Source organism: Electrona antarctica, assembly GCF_951216825.1.
Source record: "Electrona antarctica genome assembly, chromosome: 16".
Taxonomy (NCBI): Eukaryota; Metazoa; Chordata; class Actinopteri; order Myctophiformes; family Myctophidae; genus Electrona; species Electrona antarctica.
Genome location: NC_136797.1, coordinates 37,761,729 through 37,788,449, shown reverse-complemented (window position 1 = coordinate 37,788,449; position 26,721 = coordinate 37,761,729). Strand labels below are relative to the sequence as shown.

The window sequence follows — 26,721 nt, the reverse complement described above, 5'->3', positions numbered from 1 at the left end:
TTTTACTATTGCATATCCCCCTGATGTGTGTTATGTACCCATTGTCTCTTGTGTACACATACATATAGGCACACATACGCACTCACACACAAAAATAAATAAATAATAATAATAATAATAATAAAACACATTCCTAAAACACTCCCATGGACACGCTCACTCATACACATTCATTGTTGTGTTTCATGTTCAACTAAGGGACTGCAATGGAAATAAGCCGTTGGCTTTCTTGCATTTATCCTTTTGATAGTGATGTATAACTATGTGCATTTTTCTGTACATGTAAACATTGTCAATAAACATATCAATCAATCAATGTGTGTGTGTGTGTGTGTGTGTGTGTGTGTGTGAAGCTCAACAGGTCACCCAGCGGTATTGCAGATGTCCGTACTCGTCACATATACTGTACATACATACATACATACATACATACATACATACATACATACATACACAGCTGTTCATTGGAGCGGTTATAAGGCACCGCTCAGTGGCAATTACTGTACTTATACACCACTACAATTATTTGAAAACTTTAGTTACTTCGTAGATTAATTATTAATACAAAACACACACTAACGTCGTCAGTCCTACTGTATACATTTGAAAACTTGAAAATGTCAAGTAAAAATACTAAGTAAAAATCATTTGAAAAAGCCGATCTACAAGCTCACAATGCGTCACATTGCGACGCATTGTGAGCTTGTAGATCGGCCATTTTCAAATGGCTGAAATGTAGGCCTACAGTATATAGGCCTGAAGTGGTAAATGTATGTTTTCTAATAATAATACAAATCTACCAAGTAACTAGTCTTCAAATAAATGCCTAAAAGTACAAATACACCTCAAAAAGTCAAAACCTGGTGTGTGAACGTGTACAGCTGGTTGGGCTCATTGTCACCTGGTGTGTGAACGTGTACAGCTGGTTGGGCTCATTGTCACCTGGTGTGTGAACGTGTACAGCTGATTGGGCTCATTGTCACCTGGTGTGTGAACGTGTACAGCTGGTTGGGCTCATTGTCACCTGGTGTGTGAACGTGTACAGCTGGTTGGGCTCATTGTCACCTGGTGTGTGAACGTGTACAGCTGGTTGGGCGTGCGCAGGTCCTCCAGACTCTTGGCCAGGCTCAGTGGCTGTGTGCCTTCAGGCTCGTCCTGGCAGCTGAACAGCTCCCCCAGCAGACTGACGTTGGAGAGCACGTCGCCCGCGGCGGCCGTCGTCGTAGGGCTAGGCGGGGCTGTGTGGTGCTCCGTCCCCTGGCCGCCACCGCCTTCTGCGGACTCCAACTCCTTCAGGGAGCGGTAGGGTTGAGGCCTGCAGGGGGGGGGGGGTGCCAAAGAGGTTGTTGTTTAGTGTCGCGGCTGGCTGCATGTCGCGACTCGCACAGTGTGGAGTGGTGAATTGAATGCTAGTTTACATGCATTGAACTGGAGTCTGACCCATGCCAGATTTTTGAAAAATAAAATAAAATCAATTTGAAAAACTTTCAATTTTCAGAAATAAAGTTAACTTATAAGGAAACAAATAAACAAAATTACTTTGATAGGTACAAAATAAAATAAATAAATATTATGGGAGCCTCAATAACCTAGCCTCGCTCTAGCCCTGAATCGCTACCATTAAAAAATATGTCCTGGCGATTCAGGTCTGGTGACGCAGCCTACGGTTGTCTACAGTCTCCATCGAAAATCTGATCGCAGCAGCTGATTTGGCTGATCAGCCATCAGCCCCGTCACTCGACAGCGTCAAACAACAAACATCGACCTATGATAAATAGTTTCTTTACAGAAACGACAGGTTATATAAACATCATCATCCGACATATTTTACCGCTTTTGTTTACATGCTAGTAGCGCTCGTTGACTGTGTTTGTTTGGGTAGCAACCGGGTTAGCCATAGCCACATGATTGACAACAACGTCATCTGCTTTCCTACTATTCGGATTGAAAAGACTGCCGCTTTGACAACGGCAATTCCAGAAACTGCTGCCTTGGGGAGGGGCTTTCAGTCTGAATTTTTATTTCGTTTCACTTAATTATTCAGGCTATGAATAACCCCTTTTGGGGTTGTTATTGCCATGTACAGTATATAGCAACATATTATTTTTGTAATTTTTAAATACACATCTAGTTTTTCTGAAAGATTTAGAAGGCATTTTTTAGAATCGGCCTCATGCTGCATTCACATGGGATCAGGCAGACCGCAGACGGCAAACCGGAAGTAATTTTAGTGCAGCAGGTGGTGCCGTTTGCCGTCTACCGCTTGCCTGATCCCATGTGAATGCAGCATCAGGTCTAAATGGGTTGGTTAACGTCTAGTCAGGGCTTTGTGTGCAGTGACCTCTAAAAATGCACACAAACCAACTGAAGGAAAATGTGAGAAACGGAAAGAATGATTGGACGATCAAGTCAAGTGCATGAAGCCAAACGTATACTCCGTCTCGCGTCGTAAACAGCCGCACCCTAGCGAGTCCACGACACAGCGTCATGAACTCGCTAGGGCGGCTGCTTTCGCTGCACGACTCGAGTATGTCGTCTGGCTTACAGGGGAGACCATTCGAAGGAAGAGAAGAGAAAGGTTTCGTTAAAGCCCGAGGCGGACGGGTCGTCGCGCTGCAGCTCGTCCTCTGACGAATCCTCCGACAGAAAGACTGTGTAGTGACGCGTAGGGCGGCCACAGCTAGAACAGACGACAGAAGAAGAAGAAGAAGAAGAAGAAGAAAGGGAAAAGAAGAAAGCAAAATCTGGAGCGTTTATATGTAGGTAGGGTAAGACTTTCTTTTTAGCATGTAACTTTTCCCTGTGTTTTAATAACAAAACAATAAATACATTGTTTTAGTTTTTAGTTTTTTACAGTGGTTAAAAGACAAGATTTTGGTTTGGCTGCATGCTGAAAACAGCTGAAATCTATTTCCACGTGGGTCATTTTAGTCGGCGGCCAAATTGGGCCTTGACATGAAAACGTTTGAGCACCACTGATGTAGCAACATAGGTTTTTCATAAAACTGGGATGATTTAGAAGAGATTTTTAGAATCGGCCTCAGGTCTTAAAGGGATAGTTCAGATTGTTTTAATTTAAGTTGTATGAAATACTTGTCATTAATATAGTGGTTGCAACTGTATTAATTGATTGCCCGAGTCCCATGGTGGGAGTTCTGCTCTGGTTTTGGTCAATATTAAGTAGTTCCGGTCAATTTGTGGGGGGCACTGGGGCCACGCAGTAAAAGTAAATTAATCCACAAAACGAACATACTTTGTATTGTTGACCTATTTCTAAAATATTAGCGCGACTTTCGTTCAACTTTGACCCCTCTATCACATGGAACTATTTTTTGGGCGTAGTGATATGGACACAAAAAACATAGTTCTGTGTGATAGAGGGGTAAAAAAAGTTGCACTAATATTTTAGAAATAGGTCAACAATACAAATGACGTTAGTTTTGTGGATTCATTTACTTTTACTGTGTGGCCCCCAGTGCCCCCCACAAAATGACCGGAACTACTTGATATTTCACCAAAACCAGAGCAGAACTGGCAATCAATTAATACAGTTGCAACCACTATATTAATGGCAAGTATTTCATACAACTTAAGTTAAAACAATCTGAACTATCCCTTTAATGGGTTTAAGTGGTGGTGTGTTAACATAAAGGTCTGGGTTGCTGCCCAGGCCCACACTGTATATATAATATAATATAGTGTTAATAACATATGGGTTGCTGTCTAGGCCTACGTTGTATTATAATATATTAGTGTTAATAACCAGGCCTAGTACATTGAATATATAATTACATATTATAGTGATAATAACGTACAGGTCGGGGGTGGCGTCCAGGCCTACATTGCTAGACGGTCTCTTCATCATCAGGGGCCTGGGGGGCCGCGCCTGTGGAGGAAATCAAATCAAATGTATTTATATAGCACATGTGGAAACAACTTCACAATTTCTAAATACGAAGCCTAAAAAGGAAAAAGAAATTAAATTTGTATTCATATTTTCCAAAGTTCAATCGCCGACTTAAAACTACGGTGACAGCCCTACCAGTATAGGCTCTCCGATGCGGGCGGGTGTGGTTCTGCCTACCTGTCCAGTAGGTGGTGTGGTTCTGCCTACCTGTCCAAAGTGCACGGTGACGGGCCTGCGGGGGTCCAGGGTGCTCCACACTCCCTCTCTAAGCTCCGCGCCAGAAGAGCCGTCGTGTTCGATGGCCGCCACGCCTGCAGTGGTGTAGCCGTTCTCTGCTTGCTCCTGGAGAGGTCACAGGGTCCACGTTATGTCATGTTATTATCAGATATTTGTTGTTGTTATTGGAACAACCTTTAACCCTAGAACACTAAACAAATACTTCTCATCAAAATAATTTGAAGTACAGCAATACATGGCAACTTGAGGTACTCTTCTTGAATATTTCATCAAGGCTTTTCACAAAAAAAATAAAAGAAAATAGATATCATAACCCTATCATAGGGGGGCAGAATAATGGAGCTGTGAACTTCTCCTTTGGTCCACCCATTACTGGGACATGTGAGAATGGTCCAGTAAAAATAAAAAAATAAAACAGGGAAAGGGATTTTTCTCTATCACTCTATCACTAAACACGGGTGAAATTCACCCGAACACCTGACGGTATAAAAACATCAGACCCGTCTGAAGTGAGTGGTACTGTACTGTACTGTACTGTACTGTACTGTACTGTACTGTACTGTACTGTACTGTACTGTACTGTACTGTACTGTACTGTACTGTACTGTACTGTACAAGCCCTCCTCCCTGGCCTGTGTGTGTTAGGCTGTGCGACAGTGACACTTGGTGAACAAACTCTAGAACGCTATTTTCGTGCTCGGACACAGCCAGGGACACAGGGACAGACAGACCCAGGGACCCAGCCACACACATAGCTGTCTATAGGAGTGGTTGCACCACTCAAAAACCGGGATGTGGGACCTACCCACCCCAGACATCAGCAATATTATGACAATTACAAAAATATCATTGTCTGGGTGAAAATCACCCGTGTTTAATGTTCTAGGGTTAATAAATTGTCTCCACCTCCTCTGATACATGTAGACACTGTAGAGTTAGGCCTGGGAAATATGGACACAATTAAATATAACCAGGGGTGCACATAACCGGTGCGCAGGTGTGCATGCATTGTCAAAATACACGTTTTGTGGCAGATCAAACGAAATGAAGCGCTCTCGCTTACCAACTGTTACTAGCTCTGGTGTCACATACTACAAATGTCTATCTACAGTATATAAAATATATAATATAAATGTAATTGTGTAGATTCATAGATGGATAATAGTAAAAAATAAGTTATTATTTACAACATGCATGTCCTATTATGGAAAGAGAGTGAAAAAGAGAAGTGAAGGAGAGTACCTGAGAGTGAAAGCGAGAAGTGAGAGCGAGAAGTGAGAAGCGAGAAGCGAGAAGTGAGGAGCGAGAATGAAGAAGCGAGAATGGAGAAGCGAGAATTGAGAATGGAGAAGCGAGAATGGAGCAGCGAGAATGGAGAAGCGAGAAGCGAGAATGGAGAAGCGAGAAGCGAGAATGGAGCAGCGAGAATGGAGAAGCGAGAAGCGAGAATGGAGAAGCGAGAAGCGAGAATGGAGCAGCGAGAATGGAGAAGCGAGAAGCGAGAAGCGAGAATGGAGAAGCGAGAATGGAGAAGCGAGAAGCGAGAATGGAGCAGCGAGAATGGAGAAGCGAGAAGCGAGAATGGAGAAGCGAGAAGCGAGAATGGGTCAGCGAGAATGGAGAAGCGAGAAGCGAGAATGGAGAAGCGAGAATGGAGAAGCGAGAGTGAGAAGCGAGAACGAGAGCTGGAAGCGAGAAGCGAGAAGCGAGAATGGAGAAGCGAGAGTGAGAAGTGAGAAGCGAGAGCGAGAATGGAGAAGCGAGAATGGAGAAGCGAGAATGGAGAAGCGAGAGCGAGAAGTGAGAGCAAGAAGTGAGAAGTGACAGCGAGAAGTGAGAAGTGAGAGCGAGAGTAAGAATGGAGATGGAGAAGTGAGAAGTGAGAGCGAGAAGTGAGAGCGAGAGCTGGAAGCGAGAAGTGAGAGCGAGAAGTGAGAAGCGAGAAGTGAGAAGCGAGAGCGAGAAGTGAGAAGCGAGAGCGAGAATGGAGATGGAGAAGCGAGAAGTGAGAGCGATAATGGAGATGGAGAAGCGAGAAGTGAGAGCGATAATGGAGATGGAGAAGCGAGAGCGAGAATGGAGAATGGAGATGGAGAAGCGAGAAGTGAGGAGCGAGAATGGAGATGGAGAAGCGAGAAGTGAGAGTGAGAATGGAGATGGAGAAGTGAGAAGTGAGGAGCGAGAATGGAGATGGAGAAGCGAGAAGTGAGGAGCGAGAATGGAGATGGAGAAGCAAGAAGTGAGAGTGAGAATGGAGATGGAGAAGCAAGAAGTGAGAGTGAGAATGGAGATGGAGAAGCGAGAAGTGAGGAGCGAGAATGGAGAAGCGAGAAGTGAGGAGCGAGAATGGAGATGGAGAAGCGAGAAGTGAGAGTGAGAATGGAGATGGAGAAGCGAGAAGTGAGAGTGAGAATGGAGATGGAGAAGTGAGAAGTGAGAAGTGAGGAGCGAGAATGGAGATGGAGAAGCGAGAAGTGAGAGCGAGAGCGAGAAGTGAGAGCGAGTAGTGAGAATGGAGAAGCGAGAGCGAGAAGCGAGAGCGAGAATGGAGAAACGAGAGTGAGAAGCGAGAGTGAAAATGGAGAAGCGAGAGTGAGAATGGAGAAGCGAGAGCGAGAATAGAGAAGCGAGAGCGAGAAGTGAGAGCGAGAAGTGAAAGCGAGAAGTGAAAGCGAGAATGGAGAAGCGAGAGCGAGAAGTGAGAGCGAGAAGTGAAAGCGAGAAGTGAAAGCGAGAAGTGAGAGCGAGAATGGAGAAGCGAGAAGCGAGAAGTGAGAGCGAGAAGTGAGAGCGAGAAGTGAGAGCGAGAATGGAGAAGCGAGAAGCAAGAAGCGAGAAGCAAGAGCGAGAAGCGAGAGCGAGAGCGAGAAGTGAGAGCGAGAAGTGAGAGCGAGAATGGAGAAGCGAGAGCTGGATGCGAGAATGGAGAAGCGAGAAGTGAGAGCAAGAAGCGAGAAGTGAGAGCGAGAAGTGAGAGCGAGAAGTGAGAGCGAGAAGTGAGAGCGAGAAGTGAGAAGCGAGAAGCAAGAATGGAGAAGCGAGAGCTAGAAGTGAGAAGTGAGAGCGAGAAGTGAGAAGTGAGAAATGAGAGCGAGAGCTGGAAGCGAGAAGCGAGAGCGAGAATGGAGAAGTGAGAGCGAGAAGTGAGAGCGAGAGCTGGAAGCGAGAAGTGAGAAGCGAGAAGTGAGAAGCGAGAGCGAGAATCGAGAAGTGAGAAGCAAGAAGTGAGAAGCGAGAGCCTCGTTTCATGCTGGCTAAAGTAACATCGGCCCGCTGTGCGCACCAAGCAACATCTCAAGGTGCTCCTCTAAGAACTAGACCAAAAACGTTATGTGCGAGTTTATGCTGGGATAAATTATGTGGGTCCAGCAACCGAACTGAACACATTAACGCTGTTAAGAATATGAACTTGAACATGGGTTAATCTTTTTGTGCTTCTGTACAGTATTTTGAGAGAGAGAGTTGTATACCTTCTGCTTGAGTCTGCTCCTGACTTCCTTGATGCCCATTTTAGCATGGTCCTTCGCCTATATATCATGGATAGAGAGAATGATGCAACAATTAGAAGTATACTCTCAGCTTGTACATCTGTCATTTTTGAACATTTTTGAAAAATGTTGAAAGTTTTGTTTGCGGAATCGGCCTCAGGTCTTAACCCATTCTGGGCGGGAACCCCCTTTGGTGTTTTAAGCATTATGTTATACTTTAACTAATAGCAACTAATAGCAAAAATAGCAGATTTACAAGCTCATAGCAAGGCACTGAGTGCCGTGCTACAAGCTTGTAGATCTGCTATTTTTTGCAAAATCATGAAAATGTGGTGCAAATCTTTGAATATAATATATTCAAAGATTTGCACCACATTTTCATGATTTTGCAAAATATTTTAGTTAAAAACGTTCACTCTAATATATTTTTTCAGAGTGAACGTTTTTAACTAAAATATTTGCTTCTGGGAGGACCCTGGCACAACATATTTTCAGATGGGGGTCGGCGGCCATTTTCATATATTTTTGGGGTTCTTTGCCCTCAAAATGTTTGAGAACCACTGACATGGAAGCATAGGTTTTTCAGAAAACTGTCAGGATTTAGAAGACATTTGTAGAATCGAGCTCAGGTCTAAATGGGTCAATAGGCCATATGCAAACGGTTTGACTTATCCTCTTTCTAACTGCGAAGTGTTTGTTTCATAAAAAGCCACTGTAGACATGTTATGAGCTACTTTCTGTCAAGAAATTCCTTGCAGGAGATACATTTTAAAAGTGCTGGCGTTGATTGAATATCACTCAACGGACCTGCGTAACTACAGTACCTGTTTTGAATGTGCACATAATGCAGTACAGTAGGCAGCAGGACTTTGCTTTGCCTGAAAGCGAGCGTTTCCAAAACAAAAATGACAAATGCGAAATAGGCAAAATATGTGAGATTTCATGCAATATGTGGGAAGTTGCAAAATATGCAGGAAGTTTGCACGATTATGTGCCCATTTAGATTTTTTTTACCCCTAAATAATCTGTGCCATTTGGCTGATTATGCAGTAAATTATGCGATTGCATAAAGCATTTTTGGAGGGTCTACATACAAGATGGCCGTCATGTGCATACTGCATATATGGTCTATAGGTAGCAGTCAAAGGTCAAATGCTTACAAACTTGTAGACGGTCTTCATGGCAGGGTTGGCCCTGGTCCTCATGGTGTTAAAGATGGCCCCGCCCCCTTTCTGTCACACAACACATCACAGACATCATCAACGTGTCGTTATAGACCCCATGGCAAGTCATTTGGGATCAACATAAGTAGGAAGACGAGCGTATTGTGTTATTTAGCCTGGAGTTGCCCTTTAATTACAATTTAGGCATTTAGCAGACGCTCTTAATCCATTGAGACCTGGAACGCATCCATGTCACGTTAGCGTTTAACCACATTAACCATTAACCCATTTTGGGCGGGAACCCCTTTTGGTGTTTTAAACATTGTTATAATTTAGCTATTGAAAAATAGCAGATCTACAAGCTCATAGCGCGCCACCGAGTGGCACGCTATGAACTTGTAGGTCTGCTATTTTTGAAAAATCGTTAAAATGTGCCTCAAATCTTTCCGAAAATTGTCATGATTTAGAAAACTTTTTTTTTTAATTTCGACGTCAGGCCTGAATGGGTTAAGCAAGAACAAAAGAGTTGCAGTACTTAACCCTTGACCAGTGGGTGGTGGTATGACATGACAGCTACAATACGTGTACTGAGCAATGCATTCAAGTTGGACTATCTGTTGTTAGTTACAGCAATATGAACCATGCGTCTCACCTTGACCGTTAGCAGCCACTGGTGGTAGATCTTGTCACTACCTGTGGAATGGACAGAGGATTTAGACCTTGTCACTACCTGTGGAATGGACAGAGGATTTAGATCTTGTCACTACCTGTGGAATGGACAGAGGATTTAGATCTTGTCACTACCTGTGGAATGGACAGAGGATTTAGATCTTGTCACTACCTGTGGAACGGAGGATTTGTGTGACTGGATGGGTGGAAAAGATCAAAGGTCAACTTTTATACCACTAAAATGGTGTAAAATATCAGTTTCTCCAGATCAGGTAAATTAGCGATCACCGATCTAGTCTTTTGGAGTGAAAATCAGCCAATCACTGATCGGAGCAACTCGAAGTATTATTGCAGTTTTTGTTGCTAACATTGGATTAAAGGCAAGCTAAATAAAATCTACAGTATACTGCCAACCAGCTGCAGAAATCACAGAATGAGGCCTAAACATTTGCTTTCATGAAATATCCTAGACAATCAGGATTTTATGGAAGATGCTTCTGCACATATTGATAGTTTGACCACTTCAAATTCTCTAATATCAAAATAATAGGAAAGTATTATCTACAAGCTCTCAGTGAGTCTGAGACGCATTGAGAGTTTGTAAATCGTGCTTCTTCCATGTGCTAATATTGGAATCTTTTCCTATTTGTACTTTGGCAAAGTGTTTAAATGAGGGAAATAAAAAATGGTACCATTCAATTCATGTTTTCCTTTTCTACTGTCCACAATAGCTCACAATGCGACACATTGTGAGCTTGTAGATCAGCTATTTTCACAAGATTTGTATACATTTGAAAACTTGAAATGGGACATTCTGCATAATGAGTACTTTCACTTTTGGTACATTATGTATGTTATGTACATTTTGATGTCAATACTTTTGTACTTTTACTCAAGTACATTTTGAATTCCAGAATTTTACAGGTAAGGGAAGTATTTCTACATTGCAGTATTGAAACGTGTGAGTACTTTCCCACCACTGCCCACCAATATGTGTGATGAGCTCACCGGCGTATTCGCCCATGTTGATCTCCTCTTCGAACACGTCACTGAAGCCCTCCCCTGAGTTCAGCAGGTCCAAACGACCATCTACAAACTGTAGTGTACAGGACAGGAGCAGAAGAGTCACAAGAGAACACATTGCATCGTCCTATCATGTTTGTGCAAGCTCATTCATTCATAGATTTCAGATAAGAGAAGAAAAAGGGGGGAGGGAGAGCAGCAGGGACGTACACGAGGTTACACATTAATCCACAAAACTAGCGTCATTTGTATTGTTGACCTATTTCTAACATATAAAACAACTTTTGTTCAACTTAGAACCCTCTGTCACATGGAACTCTTTTTTTGTGTCCAGTATCACTATGCCAGCAGCAGCACAAAAGCAGTATTAAGCATAAAAAAGTGTCATAAAAAGCGGCAACGCATCAGGAGGTCCACGTGGCAGCAGGTATGTACATGAGTTTAGCCATGAGGTACAAGAAGTGCCAACACATCGGTAGCAGTGTTCATTTGGTTGTGAGCTTGTAGATCGGCTATTTTCAGCATGTGCGTGCGTGCGTGCGTGCGTGCGTGCGTGCGTGCGTGCGTGCACCTGTTTGAATAGCTGCAGCTGAATGGCGTTGTGTAGAAACTGTCTCATGGTGTTGGATCGATGGTTCATGAAGGTCTCCTCATTAAACGTGATTGGCTCTCCCTAAACGCAAAGGAAAACACATTGTCTGAGAGGGAGTGGTTGGTCCAGGGGTCAGCAGTGTTGGAAAAGTTACTCGGAAACGGAAATATATATTGAAATGCTAAAATATCTAAAAACACAACACACATAAAATCCCCATGAAAGTGTTTCTTGTGTCCTAAACATCATTAAAATAAAATCTGGTTGCAAAAGGGGTGAAGTGGCCCTTTAAGTGTATGTTTTGTAATAATAATCAAAATCTACAAAGTAACTACAGTTTTCTAATTAATGTAGTGGAGTAAAAGTACAATATTTGGAACCGAGATGTAGTGGAGTAGACGTAAGTATGGTACGTATTCGAAGTTGGAATTACTCAAGGAAAGTACAAATACAGTACCTCAAAATTATACTTAAGTACAGTAAATGTACTTAGTTACTTTCCACCACTGTCTATATGGTAGCCTTTGATGTACTTACCGGTTCGATCTGCAGTGCGTTCCTATAGCTTCCAAACAGAGACGCCTGGCTCTTCAGGAAAGCCCTGGCCACGCCTTCCCCCGTCGTTATAGAAACCTTCTTCAGGCGGTTCTTTAACGATGATATCTGGACACGACAGACACACACAAATACTCTTTTACACTCAACACAGTCAGCCACATACAAATACTCCTTTACACTAAACACAGTCAGACACAAACCCCTTTACACTCAACATAGTCAGACACATACTAATACTCCTTTACACTAAACACAGTCAGACACAAACTCCTTTACACTCAACATAGTCAGACACATACTAATACTCCTTTACACTCAACACAGTCAGACACATACAAATACTCCTTTACACTCAACACAGTCAGACACATACTAATACTCCTTTACACTCAACACAGTCAGACACATACTAATACTCCTTTACACTCAACACAGTCAGCCACATACTAATACTCCTTTACACTCAAAACAGTCAGACACATACTAATACTCCTTTACACTCAACACAGTCAGCCACATACTAATACTCCTTTACACTCAACACAGTCAGACACATATAAATACTCCTTTACACTCAACACAGTCAGACACATACTAATACTCCTTTACACTCAACACAGTCAGACACATACTAATACTCCTTTACACTCAACACAGTCAGACACATACTAATACTCCTTTACACTCAACACAGTCAGACACATACTAATACTCCTTTACACTCAACACAGTCAGACACATACTAATACTCCTTTACACTCAACACAGTCAGACACATATAAATACTCCTTTACACTCAACACAGTCAGACACATACTAATACTCCTTTACACTCAACACAGTCAGACACATACTAATACTCCTTTACACACTCAACACAGTCAGACACATACTAATACTCCTTTACACTCAACACAGTCAGACACGTATAAATACTCCTTTACACTCAACACAGTCAGACACATATAAATACTCCTTTACACTCAACAGTCAGACACATACTAATACTCCTTTACACTCAACACAGTCAGACACATACTAATACTCCTTTACACTCAACACAGTCAGACACATACTAATACTCCTTTACACTCAACACAGTCAGACACATACTAATACTCCTTTACACTCAACACAGTCAGACACATATAAATACTCCTTTACACTCAACACAGTCAGACACATACTAATACTCCTTTACACTTAACAGTCAGACACAAACTCCTTTACACTCAACAGTCAGACACATACTAATACTCCTTTACACTCAACACAGTCAGACACATACTAATACTCCTTTACACTCAACACAGTCAGACACATACTAATACTCCTTTACACTCAACACAGTCAGACACAAACTCCTTCACACTCAACACAGTCAGACACAAACTCCTTTAGGCTGAGCTCACACCTTTAATGCAATTCTCGTGCTCGTTGGATCAATGCTGTGTTGTGTCATGGCCGCCCAATGCATTTCCAATGGAGGTCACATGGTTTGACACAACATTGTGTTGTATGAGGGGGAGGGGCGCAGTCGAAACGCCCCTCCCCCTCACACAACACAGTGTCAGTCAGACACATACTAATACTCCTTTACACTCAACACAGTCAGACACATACTAATACTCCTTTACACTCAACAGTCAGCCACATACTAATACTCCTTTACACTCAACACAGTCAGACACATACTAATACTCCTTTACACTCAACAGTCAGACACATACTAATACTCCTTTACACTCAACAGTCAGCCACATACTAATACTCCTTTACACACTCAACACAACGGCCAAAATAATAATCAAATGTCAAGAAACTGTTTGGATGATGACGCTTCAAGAAATAATCTCGCTCTGTTCAATCCACCTTCATGCATTTTGATCTTGTTCTCCAGACTATTGTTAAAAACATGTTTATCTCTAAGCTGAACACTGCCAGGCAGCGCACACACATTTTAACCATTTATTTATGTGTATTTGCGACCACAGGTCGCATTTACTATGAAAACGTGCATTTCCCGTCAGTCCATCACCCACCCCACGCCTCCATATATGGTCATGCCTCGTGACATCACGTGACATCATCAAGGATGGAGATCCCTGGTGTCATCAACATTAAGCCCATATATGGGAATGCCCGTATATGGAGAATTGGAGATCCCTGGTGTCATCAATATTGGCCAGCAACTCTACATCTGACCTCAAACCTCAAACCCTCAGATCTCCATTATGAAGCTGACCTGTTATGACATTCCATAGGTTGATCCTTCCCCATTCGTCTTTCCTCTTCGATGTTTCCTTTTTTACTGATAACTGTCCATTCAAACTCTAGACGGGCCCGCCCCAAAGCTATTAGTGCAGCCACGCCTGGCAGCTGGTGAAAACTAGCGTTCTCAACAGGCCCAAAAATTAAGGCCCGGCCCTACCTGGGCCCTCATCAAACCCTGTACACTCAAGACACTGCCCCCGCTGCCACCCTTAGATCTCCATATATGGAGCTGACTTGTTCTGACATTCCATTATGCTTATCTGACCTCATCAAACCCTGTACACTCCCAAGACACGCTCCATACATGGCCAGTACAGAATTCAGTCCATATGTTGATCTGACCCCAGTCTGCCGTCACCCAGGCGGATACATGCATGCGACTTCGCTCTGTAGGGCGAGGTCGCTTCTCACCCTCAGGGCGTCTTACTGGTATTAAAGGGGCATTCCACTCATTTTCAACATTTTACTATGTCATTAATATACCTTAGAGCTGTTGTGTGGAAATAACAAAAAAGTCCCCCCATTCTGTTTCCTAGAACTAGAGGTCTGAAAAAAAATCATTAACATGGTGAAACACATCTTGATGACATCATCAAGATTTCTTTCATAATTACAGTTCTAGTAAACACAGAATGGGGGGACTTTTTATTATTTCCACACAACAGCTCTAAGGTATATTAATGACATAGTAAAATGTTGAAAATGGGTGGTTTTCCCCTTTAAGGCACGAACGGGACAACGCGATCGAAGCGAAGCGCCTGGAATCTTTGCCCGGTAGGAAAATCCAACTGAAGTGACCTTCGCGTCCCCCAGACTCCACGCATCGCGTCCTGACAGCCAATCCGCGTTGATGTTGTCCGGAAAACCCCGGAAATGTTTTAAAAAAATTGTTTTATTCATCCAGTTCCAACTGAACTGACCGCCGGGACTCAGCAATGGTGGAAAAAACAATATACAAACCCTTTGCAAAGACATAGGAACTAGTTTTGCTGCTCATAAATGATAGAGTAGCAGGAATTATGCTAAATATATTGAACTGAGCCGTCTTGGGTGAACGAGCGGGTCCATTTGGTTACTTTCCCAAAGATAAATGACTGTCTACAGCCGATCGGCACATGACACAAGCGAAGGAACTTTGTTTTACCAACGCTGACCTGCACGACCAAATTGAAGTGATTGAAGCGACTGGAAACAAATGTATATGTTCAGGTTTGAATGCACCTTAATACAGAGACACCCTCTGTGTTATCACAGCGTGCACGCGCACATGCACACATACGTGCGTAGTACACCATATACTGTCTGCTAACCATTTCATCCATTGATCACACGTGAGCATAATAGACAGTCCTACAAGTATGCATGTCGTGCAGGGTGTAGCGTATAGCCTAATACGTGTGCATGTCACGCACGGAATAATTATGGTATACCTTCTGAAAAAACCCATAGGCTACAGCACTGCGCGCACACACACACACACAAACAATAGTATGGCAACGGACAGTCATTTCACAAGCATCATGATCATACCACGTCGCTGGGCAGCGTCTGGAGGTCTTCAAAGGGGGTCTCCAGTGTGTTGGTGTCTACGTTGAGGACCACCACATCATCCAGAGCCATCCCTCTCACCTTCTGTACACCAGCAGTCGAGCACATGAGCACACACTGAATGTTAATAACATTTAGTAACCGGGTCCCCTTTAGTTTCTTTTTTTCTTATGTCAGCTACATTTTCATGTACCTGAAATTCATCCTTTGCATTTATTAAAGGTATATTCAGTGATTTGACTTAATCTAAATATCACTTTTTTCCCCTTTTTTTCTGGATAATCCTCCCTACTATAGAGTGTGCTGACCATATAAGGAGTTCCTCCCTGTTCCCAGTGAGCCCCTGGGGTCAAAAAACCCTAGTTTCAGTTTTGGTGGCAGGTGGCAAAGCCTTCATCCAATCAGGATGAGAGGGGCCTTCCTCCAATCATGATCGAGTGGGGGCGGGCCTTGGTGCACATGCTGTTGGCCTGTTGCACTTCCCCCTACTGTAGAGCGTGCATGTGCACATTTTGTTACCGGGGCGGACTGGGTGGTTTTCCAAATCACTCAAATCACTGAATGCTCCTTTAAGCATCCTACATTTTAGCTGAAAACTTCTGCTGCACACTTCTTTACTATTTCTACCAAGAAAGAGGACACTTTCTCTGTTTTTCTTCAGCACTCTAACGGTGCGTTCACACGGGCAGACGCAAAGGCGCGTTGTGAGTTGATTTGGAGCAGCTACAGTTGGAGGCCATCGATTCGATATTGTCCTTTTCTTTTTGCTGAGGTTTGCGTGATCTGCGCAAAAGGACAGTTAACCCATTTTGGGCGGGAACCCCTTTTGGTGTTTTATTATGTTATAATTTAGCTATTGAAAAATAGCAGATCTACAAGCTCATAGCGCGCCACCGAGTGGCGCGCTACGAGCTTGTAGGTCTGCTATTTTTTAAAAATCGTGAAAATATTTATTTCAGAAAACTGGAGGATTTAGAAGGATTTTTTTAAATTTTGAGGTCAGGCCTAAATGGGTCAAATGATAAAGGGACAATATCGGTGGCACCCAACTGTACATGCATCGTTGCGTCTTTGCAACGTCATGCCACTGGCTTCCTTTGATAATGAATGGTAGACTGCATCTTTTACATTTGCCCGTGTGAACTGTGAACACATCATAAGGGAGATGATCTCTGTTTAATCTGTTCCCAAACTCATTTACTGCGTTTACTTTTGAAGACCCCAAATTAACGACCCCTGACTAATCTTTTCACAAGTCACCCAAAACGTTAATATTATAACCGCAAGGCAGCGACGCTTTAGTTATGAGCTGTGAACTCAACGATAACAAAGTTTTGGGTCTGAGAGGCTAAAGTTTTGGGTCTGAGAGGGTCTGAGAGGCATGAAATGGTGGTCCGTGGCTCAAATGCCCAATAAATAATGGACCTTGATATGAAAAGGGTGGAACACCCTTTTGACGGCAACATTTCATTTAGTTTTAGTCACATTCTAGTCATCTGAAATGTTTTATTGTTGGTCTAGCTTTAGTTGACTAAATAACATAAGATTTTAGTAGACATCTACAGTTGATTTAGTCGACAAAAATGTATTTTGGCGGTGCCTTGATGGAGTTGTAATGGCCGATGTTACACTTGGTTGCATGCTGAAAATAGCAGATCTACAAGCTCACAACGTGTCACAGCGTGTAGCTTGCAGATCTGCTATTTTCCAAGCACAACCTAACATAAAATGGCTTGTCTTTTACTTCTACTGGATCTCTTCTCCACTAGTCCCTGCCTAATATTTTAGTCTAGTTTGTATTTGTTGACAAAATTGTCTTAGTTTTAGTCATCATAGCTTAGTTTTTATTAAAGTCAGTGAAAAAAGGTAGTTGGCTAACATTTTTCGTCTTAGTTTTAGTCGACAAAATCAACACTGCAGCATTGTCGAGGCGACGTGCAAAGAAATGAAGAGATGATGGATTGACCCGAGAGAGAAAACAAGCGATAGCATTTCACACCTGTGTCGCACGTTGAAAATCAAAGACACATACCTCCATTAGGCTGGAATGCACTCCAATAAGGTAGGGCATCGGAGCACTGAAAAACACACACACATTCATTCATAAATAATTATGAAGTTAAATATGTATAGTTATGTGTTTGTTTAGACGGGACAGTGCATATTCATGACCACCACCCATAAAATGCCTGTGTAAATACAGCGGATTTCGCAAGAATGCTGATTTCCATCCATAATGCCTTGTACAGAAAACAAGCAGCATTAACAAAAAAGAGACTAGTTTTGCCCTAAAATTCACACTCAAGAAAACGTAAAAAAAAAACCAAACAACAACAACATTTTAGCCGAATAAAAAATGTTCACAGAGCACAATTCAAATGTATTAAGACCCGGTCCGTCCGGGTCCCTAGACCCGTACTGAATCCGGTGCTTACTTAATGCTAACATCACCGTGGTGTTCAGATAAACCATGAGTGTCACAGACGATATATAAGTGGAGTTGAGTGGAGTGGAGTGGGAGCGGAGTGGAGTGGTTTTTAATTGAGCGCAGAGCGGGTTTTAAAATGCGTCATGGGGGGGGAATCAACAGGAGCGAATGCGGATCGGAATAAAAGCCGTCTGGAGCGAAGAGCGCTCCACTCCGCTCTTATGCTCTGGTGTGTCAGTCCCCTCCTGCTTGGCTGCTCCGCCCACCCTGACAGAGTACTCACAGATGAGCTGCGTAGCGCACGTTCTGCTCTGTGTTGCAGAATGTATGACACAAATTAATCCAGGAAAATATTTTTAGTTATTTTTTTAAATGTATTATTGTGATTTTGTGATTTAAGGAATTCACTTTTATGGTACTGGATTTTGGATTTTCAGTTGCCGTAATCATTGTAATCATCCAGATTAATAATTAAAAAAAATTAAGTTATGTGCCGTGATTCATATAAAACATATAACATATACAAGTTTCACTTTTTACTAGTGCTGCACAATTCATGCTCAAATGTGAATCTCGATTTTCCACCACAAGAATTGAGATCACGATTCTCACAAGATTCAAATTTTTTCCATGAAAATATTAATATTTATTGTCTTTAGTCTGTAGTTGCTGAACACATTCAAATTGTAGCACCTGGAGCCAACTACTGTGGCTTTAAACAGACACCAAAGGTCTCTCTCTTGTAGCAAAAACATAAGAGTAACTAAAATGAACACGACAGCCAACTAGTGCTGCAGGAATCTTGCTAAAATGTATAAATGAGATTGCATAGGTCTGAATCTAGATCGCTAGATCTTTTATTTATTTATTGTGCAGCACTACTTGTTTTAACAATATTCAAATATTCATAGTATAGTCATTGTAGGCGAACATTTGCAGGCATGTCCAAAAACAAAAAAAGAAGGAAATAGCTAGAACAGCCGATCATCCACAAGCTCAAAGAAGACAAGCTGTGACATGGCATCTTTGTAAAACACTCACCAGCAGTAATCTACGAGATGCTGCGGTAGGACAGGGATGTACACATGTTGCCAGAACATGGGATACAACATGGCTGCTGATCCGTGGACACACGCCGTTAACTGTGTAGAGACAGGAAGATCGTATACAGCCAGGTATGTGCAGAGCAGCTAAACACTGATGAACTAACTCATTCCGGGGTCTTTCAACGTTTAGCAGGCCAAGGACCCCTTAGATGAGAGGGAGATGAAGCAATAGATCCAACGCTACAACTTGTGTAGCGTTGTGTTGGATTCATGTTAATGTGTATTCTCAGACAGTTAACCACTTAGCCTTAATTAAACCAACATTGTGAGCTTGTTGATCTGTTATTTTTGGCTAATGTTAAAAAAAAACGGGGAAAAAACACACAGACACGGGTCCCGGACCTACTGTTGAAGACCCCTGAACTAACTGTTATAAGGCACACAAAAAATGCAATGAAACTTCTCATCAGAGACCTCGTGGTTGACACGAGGGGTGAAGTTTAAAGAACGCAGGGAGAGGGATAGAATGAACACACAACACAGAGCGAGAAGTGAAGAGAAAGGGAACGGAGGGAACAACAGCAGTAGAAACAGACAAAAGGATGTGTGTCTTCTACTTACAGTGCTTAGTTTGCTACAGCAGATGAGGATTCGACGCTCAAAAAGCATACTAGCGTACAGATGGAGCATGTTATTGACATCTACCGCTACAAAATACTCTGTTAGGTTTCTCTGCAAGGGAACAGACACACAACAAGAGGAGACACGTTAGATGCGACCTGACAGTAGACCACGTCCAGTGATAAATCAGCTGAAATTTTGGCTGATAATATTTAAAAGGTAGGGCAAGTGATTTTATTTGGTTAAAGTAAGTGTTATAAAGCTCTATATTGTGATAGTTCTCATTGGTATAGAGTGTTTTTTCAATAACAGGAGTCTCCATGTTTCTCCAGCTTTGTATTAAATGCATTTTCAGGTCGGGATACCAATTTTATTTTATAGAGAACACAGTCAGGACTCAGGATACAGATTAAACGAGTGGAACAGGACACAAATAAATGAGCAGACACAATTGGAACCAGAACACTATACAAATTAAGCTGATAAATGGTTACGTGATTGGCTGAAATGTATTTATTAAAGAGCTGGAGAGACAGGGGGACCCCCATTACTGAGCAAACACTATCTATAGCAATGATTACTGAATAGAATATAGTGATTTAACCTTTTAACAAAATACTTTTGGTACCAAAAAATATCACTTACCCTACCTTTAATACATGCATGGTCAAATTGATTGATACGATAGCAATATTGCAATGCAAGTTTCCAGTATGGTTTAGCTTACGCCTGCCGATGCAGACACATTGTTATTGTCTAACCCCAGTAACCACCTAGTAAAATTTGCGAGGACCAATTGAAGTGCTCCTTTAACCCACTTGAACCATATTATCCTTAGTTGACCGGTGTCCCCCAGGGCTCTATACTAGGCCCCCTCCTGTTTTCGTTCCACACTAGATATGATTGTCAAAAATATCTGATGTACAAGCTCACAACGTGCCGTGTTCTGAGCTCAACGTGCCGTGTTGTGAGCTTGTAGATCAGCTGTCATTGCCAAATGTTCGCCCCAATATAGGGATGCTAGGGTTCATGTTAATGACACAAAGAGGGACAGACACAGACGACTATACTCACATTTTCGGGAATGCTGGGCAGTTCTCTGATGTTAGGCACAGTGAAACAGGTATACTGCAAGGGAACAGGCACAGTGACGTTCATGTATTTTAAAGTGTGCGTTGGGGAAAACATTAACGCTTATGATGTCAGGACGTCCACACACGTCTTATCAAATAAAACCACAGGGTTCTTGGGACATGTGGGAACGTCTTCTTAAGGTCTTTTTTATCGATATAAAATGGAGAACGCAGGTGTGCCTTAAATGACAGTAAAGCACATTCTCTCGTTAGCTCTCCCCTTGGTTACCATTTCTGTATTTTGGACGGCGGTATCCTAGGGTCCGTCGAAAGTTAATCCACTCTCCATAGGATGCAACTGTACCACGGTCTGCTCATGGACACATCTAGCGTTGCTTGAGTGTTGATGAGATGTTTCAAAGATGCATAAAGTAGCAGTAGAAATACAACCGTAGACCGCAGAAACTTGTGCGAAGCGGCGTTAATCTGCGTTGCCGTTAAGTATTTTTATTCTATTGTACAAGTTCTGGCTTCTCTGAAAGCCACTCGCGGTGCAGGAGGCGGGACATGGGAAGTGAGGAAGAGAACATTTTAGAGAAGCCAAAATTTCAAAAATAGATTACAAATACTTAACGGCAACGCCAATTAACGCAGCTTCGCACAAAATTTCCGCTGTCTTCTACTGCTACTTTATGCATCTTTAAAACATCTCATCAACACTCGAGCAACGCTAGATGTGTTCGTGACCAGGCAGTGGTACAGATGCGTCCTATGGAGAGTGGATGAACTTTCAAGGGCCCCTAGGGCAGGGGTTCTCAACCCGTGGGTCGCGACCCCTCGGGGGGTCGCCAAATTATTTTAGGGGGTCCCCAAATTATTTTCCAAAAAAAAAAAAAAATAGCAGACCTAAAAAATAGCAGACCTACAAGTTCATAGCGCGCCACTCGGTGGCGCGCTATGAACTTGTAGATCTGCTATTTTTCAATAGCTAAATTATAACAATGCTTAAAACACCAAAAGGGGTTCCCGCCCAAAATGGTTTAAGGTTATTGTAGCAGTCAATTTATATTGGGGGTCGGGAGGGGGCGGGGCGGGGGTCCCGAGACATTGCCAAAGCATTTCCGGGGGTCCCCGGCCAAAAACGTTGAGAACCCCTGCCCTAGGGTACCGCCGTCCAAAATACAGAAAAAGGTAACCGAGGGTACTGAAAGGAGCTAACCCTCTCATGTAATATTGCTTAATTCAAAAACAGCGTTCCCAAGCTTTTCAACTGACACGACTGTTTTCCAAACTCCCTCCATGCCACACACACTGAAATGTCCATGACAATAAGTATTACTTATTAGATGCTTGAGAGGCGATTCGATTCCGATTCAAAGGGCTACGATTTGATTATAAATCGATTACCAATGCACCTCGATTCCAATTCCCCGCACTGTGTGACTAATAAACAAAGTGCTTTCTAAAGATCCATAATAAAAACTGATTGATTTACTTGTGTCAGGGTAGCTCAGTCGCCGCCAACTCAGCGTATGAGGAGCACGGCTTGGGTGCAGCAAGTCGTGCGGTAAGCACTGGGAGCTGATGGTAGGTGTGGCGCTCCACCTCAGCATTCCCTCTGGTTACAGGCTTTAGTTTCCAACACTATTATTGGTCCGACAGTCATTAGACCGACAACCTACCTCAAACCAAGCATTTGACGGAAGCATTTGAAAATTGCAGGAGGCAACAGTCTGGCAACGTGGCGGTGGCTCAGTGGTAGAGTGGCCAGATGGAACCGCAAGGTTCCCAGTTCGAATCCGGGCTCCCCCAGAGTTAGTGTCGAAGTGTCCTTGAGCAAGACTCTGAAGTACCCCTAATTGCTCCCATGAACCGGTTGGTGCCTTGCATGGTTTCCTCTGCCATAAGTGTGTGTGAATGTGTGTGTGAATGGCTGAACATAATGCACAAGTATGTAAAGCCCCTTGGATAAAGGTGCTATATAAATTTACCATTTACCGCAAACTACCTGCTGTAAACAGGGACGGCAGGTGTAAAGTGGTTAAGACTCACCGTGCTGAGATGAACGGGGGTCCCAGCGTCAGGGATTGGCAGTGTGTGGAGAGAGACCAGTAGCTCTTCCCATTCACTTTGCTGAAAAGTTCACAGAAAGCAAGGACCACACAATGGCCAGTTACACACACACTGTAGTAATGTAGTAATTGTTGCAATGGCCATGATATAACTATTTTAATAACAAACTAATATTGAACAGTTGCTTTCTTGTAGCTAGTTTATAGTACAAACGTTTGTAATATATGCACTTAATTACACATAGAATGGAATAGGCCCAGATTTGGGGTGTTTAGTATTTCACCCATTTATTCACGGGGGTCAATTATTGACAAATGTTACCGGGCCAATACAATGACGGGGCCCAGTGATTCTGAACTGCCACTGCCACTCCTCGCAAAACTTTCTTTCTCCCTCCTCCAACAGCCAAGTGCTTTGTCTTTCTCTCCCGAACACTCGCTCCTCTTTGAACCGACACCAAACTTGCATCTCCGTTTAGTAACCACGATTTATTTTTATTTTCGTTGTGTAGGCCAGTGTTGTGTTGTGTGCGAACAGTATATTCCATATAAGTCAAACGGAGGCAGCGATGCATATCAGATGCGACCACTGAAATAGAAAAAAAGAATATGCTTAATTCAACGCCACCCCCCGGTAATTAATAGAGGCCCGGTAATTATTGGAAAGGAGGATTTACGGTATGTACAAATTAATCAACAGACATCAATGAAAAATGAACGTTCAAACAAGGATTTGATATTCCATACGGTTTGCCTCTAATTGGCTTCAAACATTAATGTGCGGGGCCCATTGTTTTTGTACATTTTTATCCCACGACTTTGGAACCCATTTTTTTACACAGTGTCAATTATCTAATATAAACCTGGGCACTACACTTCCTCTGCCAACTGACCTCATGCTTCCTTCTATGCATGAGGAGTCCAAGCCGCTTCTTTTCACCTGACAAGGGGGAGTTTCCTGGGCACAGCCATTACTGAGGTGTAATCAGCACTGATTAGCTACACCTGGCCAGCAGAGCACTGCTCCATGGATGCAGTGGTTTCAACGCTAGTTTGATTAAATAAATTGATACTGACCTGGCCTTTGATAGTGTAATCTGCCAAAATGTTAAGCAGCTTGTAGAAAACTTCAAACCAAGGCAGGTAGCTGAGAATAAATAAATAAACATAAGATTTATTTGTTAACTTCTTACAATTTGATAATTACTAACTGGGTTTATCCCACAATACACCCTAACAATTTTACATTGTTACATGGTAGAATTATGTAACAATCACTACAGTATTTCATAATTTGTTGGAAATACTGTAGTGATTAGGAATGCAAATTATCGATTAATTCATGAATTGATAACATTATCAATCAATTAACCGGTTACAATAATAAGTGGTATTTTTATTATCATATTTTTTTAATCTGAGAATCAAGATATTAATTTCCCTCAGAAATGTCTAACATAAAAATCTACATTTGACTTATATACAGAAAGAACACAAAGCAAAGGGCATATTTTAACACACGCACGTACGCACGCATGTGCACAAACTCACCTGAGGATGCAGTAGCAGTTCTGGGCTCCCGAGGAAAGGCGACAGAATCCAAATCTCTGCTTGCTCTCGATGTCCGTCAGCACAAACGTAAAGTTTTGTCCCACTTGACTGACCGTCAGGCTGGAGGGAGAGAGACACACAGAGACGAGTGAAATCACCTTCCATTTCCTAAACTGAAAAGCCTGCAAAGTAGGGGTGTAACGATATAGAAACTACATCAAAAAATCAGTTTTAATTTCAAGAATCGAAGTATATCGAAATGTAAACAGCAACATTGACTTTGTATCTTATCGTTTTGCAATGCAAATAATCGGTATCGAATCGTTTTGTAATCTAAATAATCAATACTAAGTACGTACGTTGTATTGAGCAAATTTTAAGAAGAAAAAAGAAAATTTCCTCAGAAGGGAATAGACTACAAGTCTGAAACAATTCTGTCAGGAAATGAGTTAATGCTGCCGTCCTAGGAAAAAACATATCGCCTCCCCACTGTCATGTGTGTGTCTGACTGTCTGTGCATGCATGCCGCGTGCGTGCGTACTACCTGTCCATGATGAAAGGAAAACAGAATTTGGGCACAGTCTGAAGGGTTTCCTGTGGATCAAAACAAATAAATAAGGAAAGAGAAACGATGACATGATTTAATTAAGGAACACAGCCAAACAGGAACAAGGTGAGCTAAGATTTGTCATCCAACACGTTCGAAGGCTGAACAGCAATATAGAAGTGTAAAATCTGCCATTAGGACGCCATCAAATCAACTGTAGATTTAGTCCACTAAAGTCCTATGACATTAGTAGAATAAACAGTAGAACAGTGAAACATTAAAATTAGACTATACAGTAAACATTAGTTAACATTAGTTAACATACACTTAACAGTAGACATTAACTGCAGACTAGACTAACATTTCAGGTGACTAAAATATGACTAAAACTGAGCAGAATTGTATTCAAAGACTATGACTAACGACTTCAAAATGTGCTGTAAAAATCAACACGGGTGTGTATAAGCAAACCTGGTCACTGTAGTCTTCTGGGTACTGCCTCCGCACCTCCGGAGGACCTGCAAATAAATGACAACCAATCACATACTTCACTGATGCTGCACGTCATTACTAGTTAATATACAGGTGTTATGATCAATTAAACCAGAAACATCAGTTTCTCTGCTTTCTAATTTTCGTAAATATATTATTTCGCTTTTTAAAGGTGTGTGAGTTGGAGTGGGGTGGCAGGGCTTTTTGGACTAAATCCTCCAATGCATTATTTAAATTGGGTCGGCAAATAAAGCTTACTTCAACTGATGACATTAGCCAATATTTATCTGTTGTTGATAAGCATCAATTTTGCGTTGGCTATGTTGGTTATCTGCAACCTACCAAGCTGTAGATTCTGAAAAGTTATTATAATGAAGATGTATTTGTTTCCCTGGCTGGCACAAAATGGGGAAATAACACCAAAAGCTAAATAAACAAATATCATTATCTTAAATTGATATTTTAAACATCGGTATCGGCCAAGAACTTCCATATTGGTGCCACCCTTTTTGTTTTTTGTTGAAATAAGTAATACGTAGATAGCTCTATATTGTGATTAGTAACCATTGCTATAGAGTGTTTGTTTCTAAAGCGAAACAAGCACATCACACATCTCGTGTTAGGCCAAGGGGAAAGACTGGGCTTCGCTTGCATTGTTCAGCACTTCCTCTTTGACTTCATGGGTTAAGAATAGTTATGGTGCATTTTTATTCTTGGCTTTAGTTCAAACAGAATAATGTGTGTTCTGGTAACTGGGCCAGTCACAGTTATTACGTAATCACCTAATCGCAATTATTTGAAATCTCTGTCTTGGTTCAGACCTCCATCGTTGCTTTCAGTTCAGCTTTCAGTTAAACAAGAAATTACGACATACTCATATTATCACCAGTTGAATATTTATCTGCAGCAGTGTGCTATGAAATGTAACGCGCACACACGCACGCACACACACACACACACACAGTCCAGGTAGATAGAATTTCCAAATGTCATATTATGGTTTAAAGTAAACTTTAAGAAGAGCTGGTCATTGTGCTTGTGAGTGAGAAGCAGCTCCGCTCTGCTAATTGATATGACCTAGACATGCCATATGCGCGACTGGCATTATGTAATTCGTTATTTGGCAGCACCTGTGTTCAATTACAATATACTGTAGCCAGCCAGCCAGGGACCCAGGGACACACAAAGCTGTCGATAAGAGTTGTAGAAAACCCCACCACTCTCTGGCTGAGAGTGGGGTGGAGTGGGAAGAGATTGCCTCATTTGGTGATGGGTGGGGCTACTAATTCACCACACCTGTGGTAGGACTATAAAGGCCCAGGTGTAACCCTCAGAGCAAACATTTGGGGTGCGTTCGGAAATGCGCCCTGAACGCACTGGTGTGCTCTCTTGTTGTTCGTTTATTCAGTGCACTCGGTACGTTGTCGTTCGA

At 42.3% G+C, this 26,721-nt stretch overlaps 1 protein-coding gene across 3 annotated transcripts in view; it reads right to left on the bottom strand.

Moving 5' to 3' along the window:
- dennd1a (DENN/MADD domain containing 1A) overlaps positions 1 to 26,721 on the bottom strand; it is a 36,857-nt gene that overhangs the window by 4,915 nt on the left and 5,221 nt on the right. For 2 of the 3 annotated variants that reach the window (XR_013791980.1, XM_079525128.1), the window contains exons 3-22: positions 25,269 to 25,315; positions 24,795 to 24,844; positions 24,251 to 24,370; positions 23,777 to 23,846; positions 22,680 to 22,760; positions 20,629 to 20,682; positions 19,555 to 19,665; positions 18,929 to 19,029; positions 17,492 to 17,537; positions 15,442 to 15,543; positions 11,617 to 11,742; positions 11,059 to 11,160; positions 10,473 to 10,560; positions 9,448 to 9,488; positions 8,793 to 8,864; positions 7,615 to 7,671; positions 4,115 to 4,249; positions 3,816 to 3,886; positions 2,546 to 2,680; positions 1,066 to 1,315 (exon numbers count right to left, since the gene is read on the bottom strand). Coding sequence is in view for 2 of the 3 variants with exons in the window: in XM_079525128.1 (XP_079381254.1) it covers positions 1,066 to 1,315; positions 2,546 to 2,680; positions 3,816 to 3,886; positions 4,115 to 4,249; positions 7,615 to 7,671; positions 8,793 to 8,864; positions 9,448 to 9,488; positions 10,473 to 10,560; positions 11,059 to 11,160; positions 11,617 to 11,742; positions 15,442 to 15,543; positions 17,492 to 17,537; positions 18,929 to 19,029; positions 19,555 to 19,665; positions 20,629 to 20,682; positions 22,680 to 22,760; positions 23,777 to 23,846; positions 24,251 to 24,370; positions 24,795 to 24,844; positions 25,269 to 25,315 (1,859 nt within the window). In the remaining variant the exon portion in view is untranslated. The remainder of the gene's footprint in view (positions 1 to 1,065; positions 1,316 to 2,545; positions 2,681 to 3,815; positions 3,887 to 4,114; positions 4,250 to 7,614; positions 7,672 to 8,792; positions 8,865 to 9,447; positions 9,489 to 10,472; positions 10,561 to 11,058; positions 11,161 to 11,616; positions 11,743 to 15,441; positions 15,544 to 17,491; positions 17,538 to 18,928; positions 19,030 to 19,554; positions 19,666 to 20,628; positions 20,683 to 22,679; positions 22,761 to 23,776; positions 23,847 to 24,250; positions 24,371 to 24,794; positions 24,845 to 25,268; positions 25,316 to 26,721) is intronic. The other variant, XM_079525129.1, reaches the window with a different exon arrangement.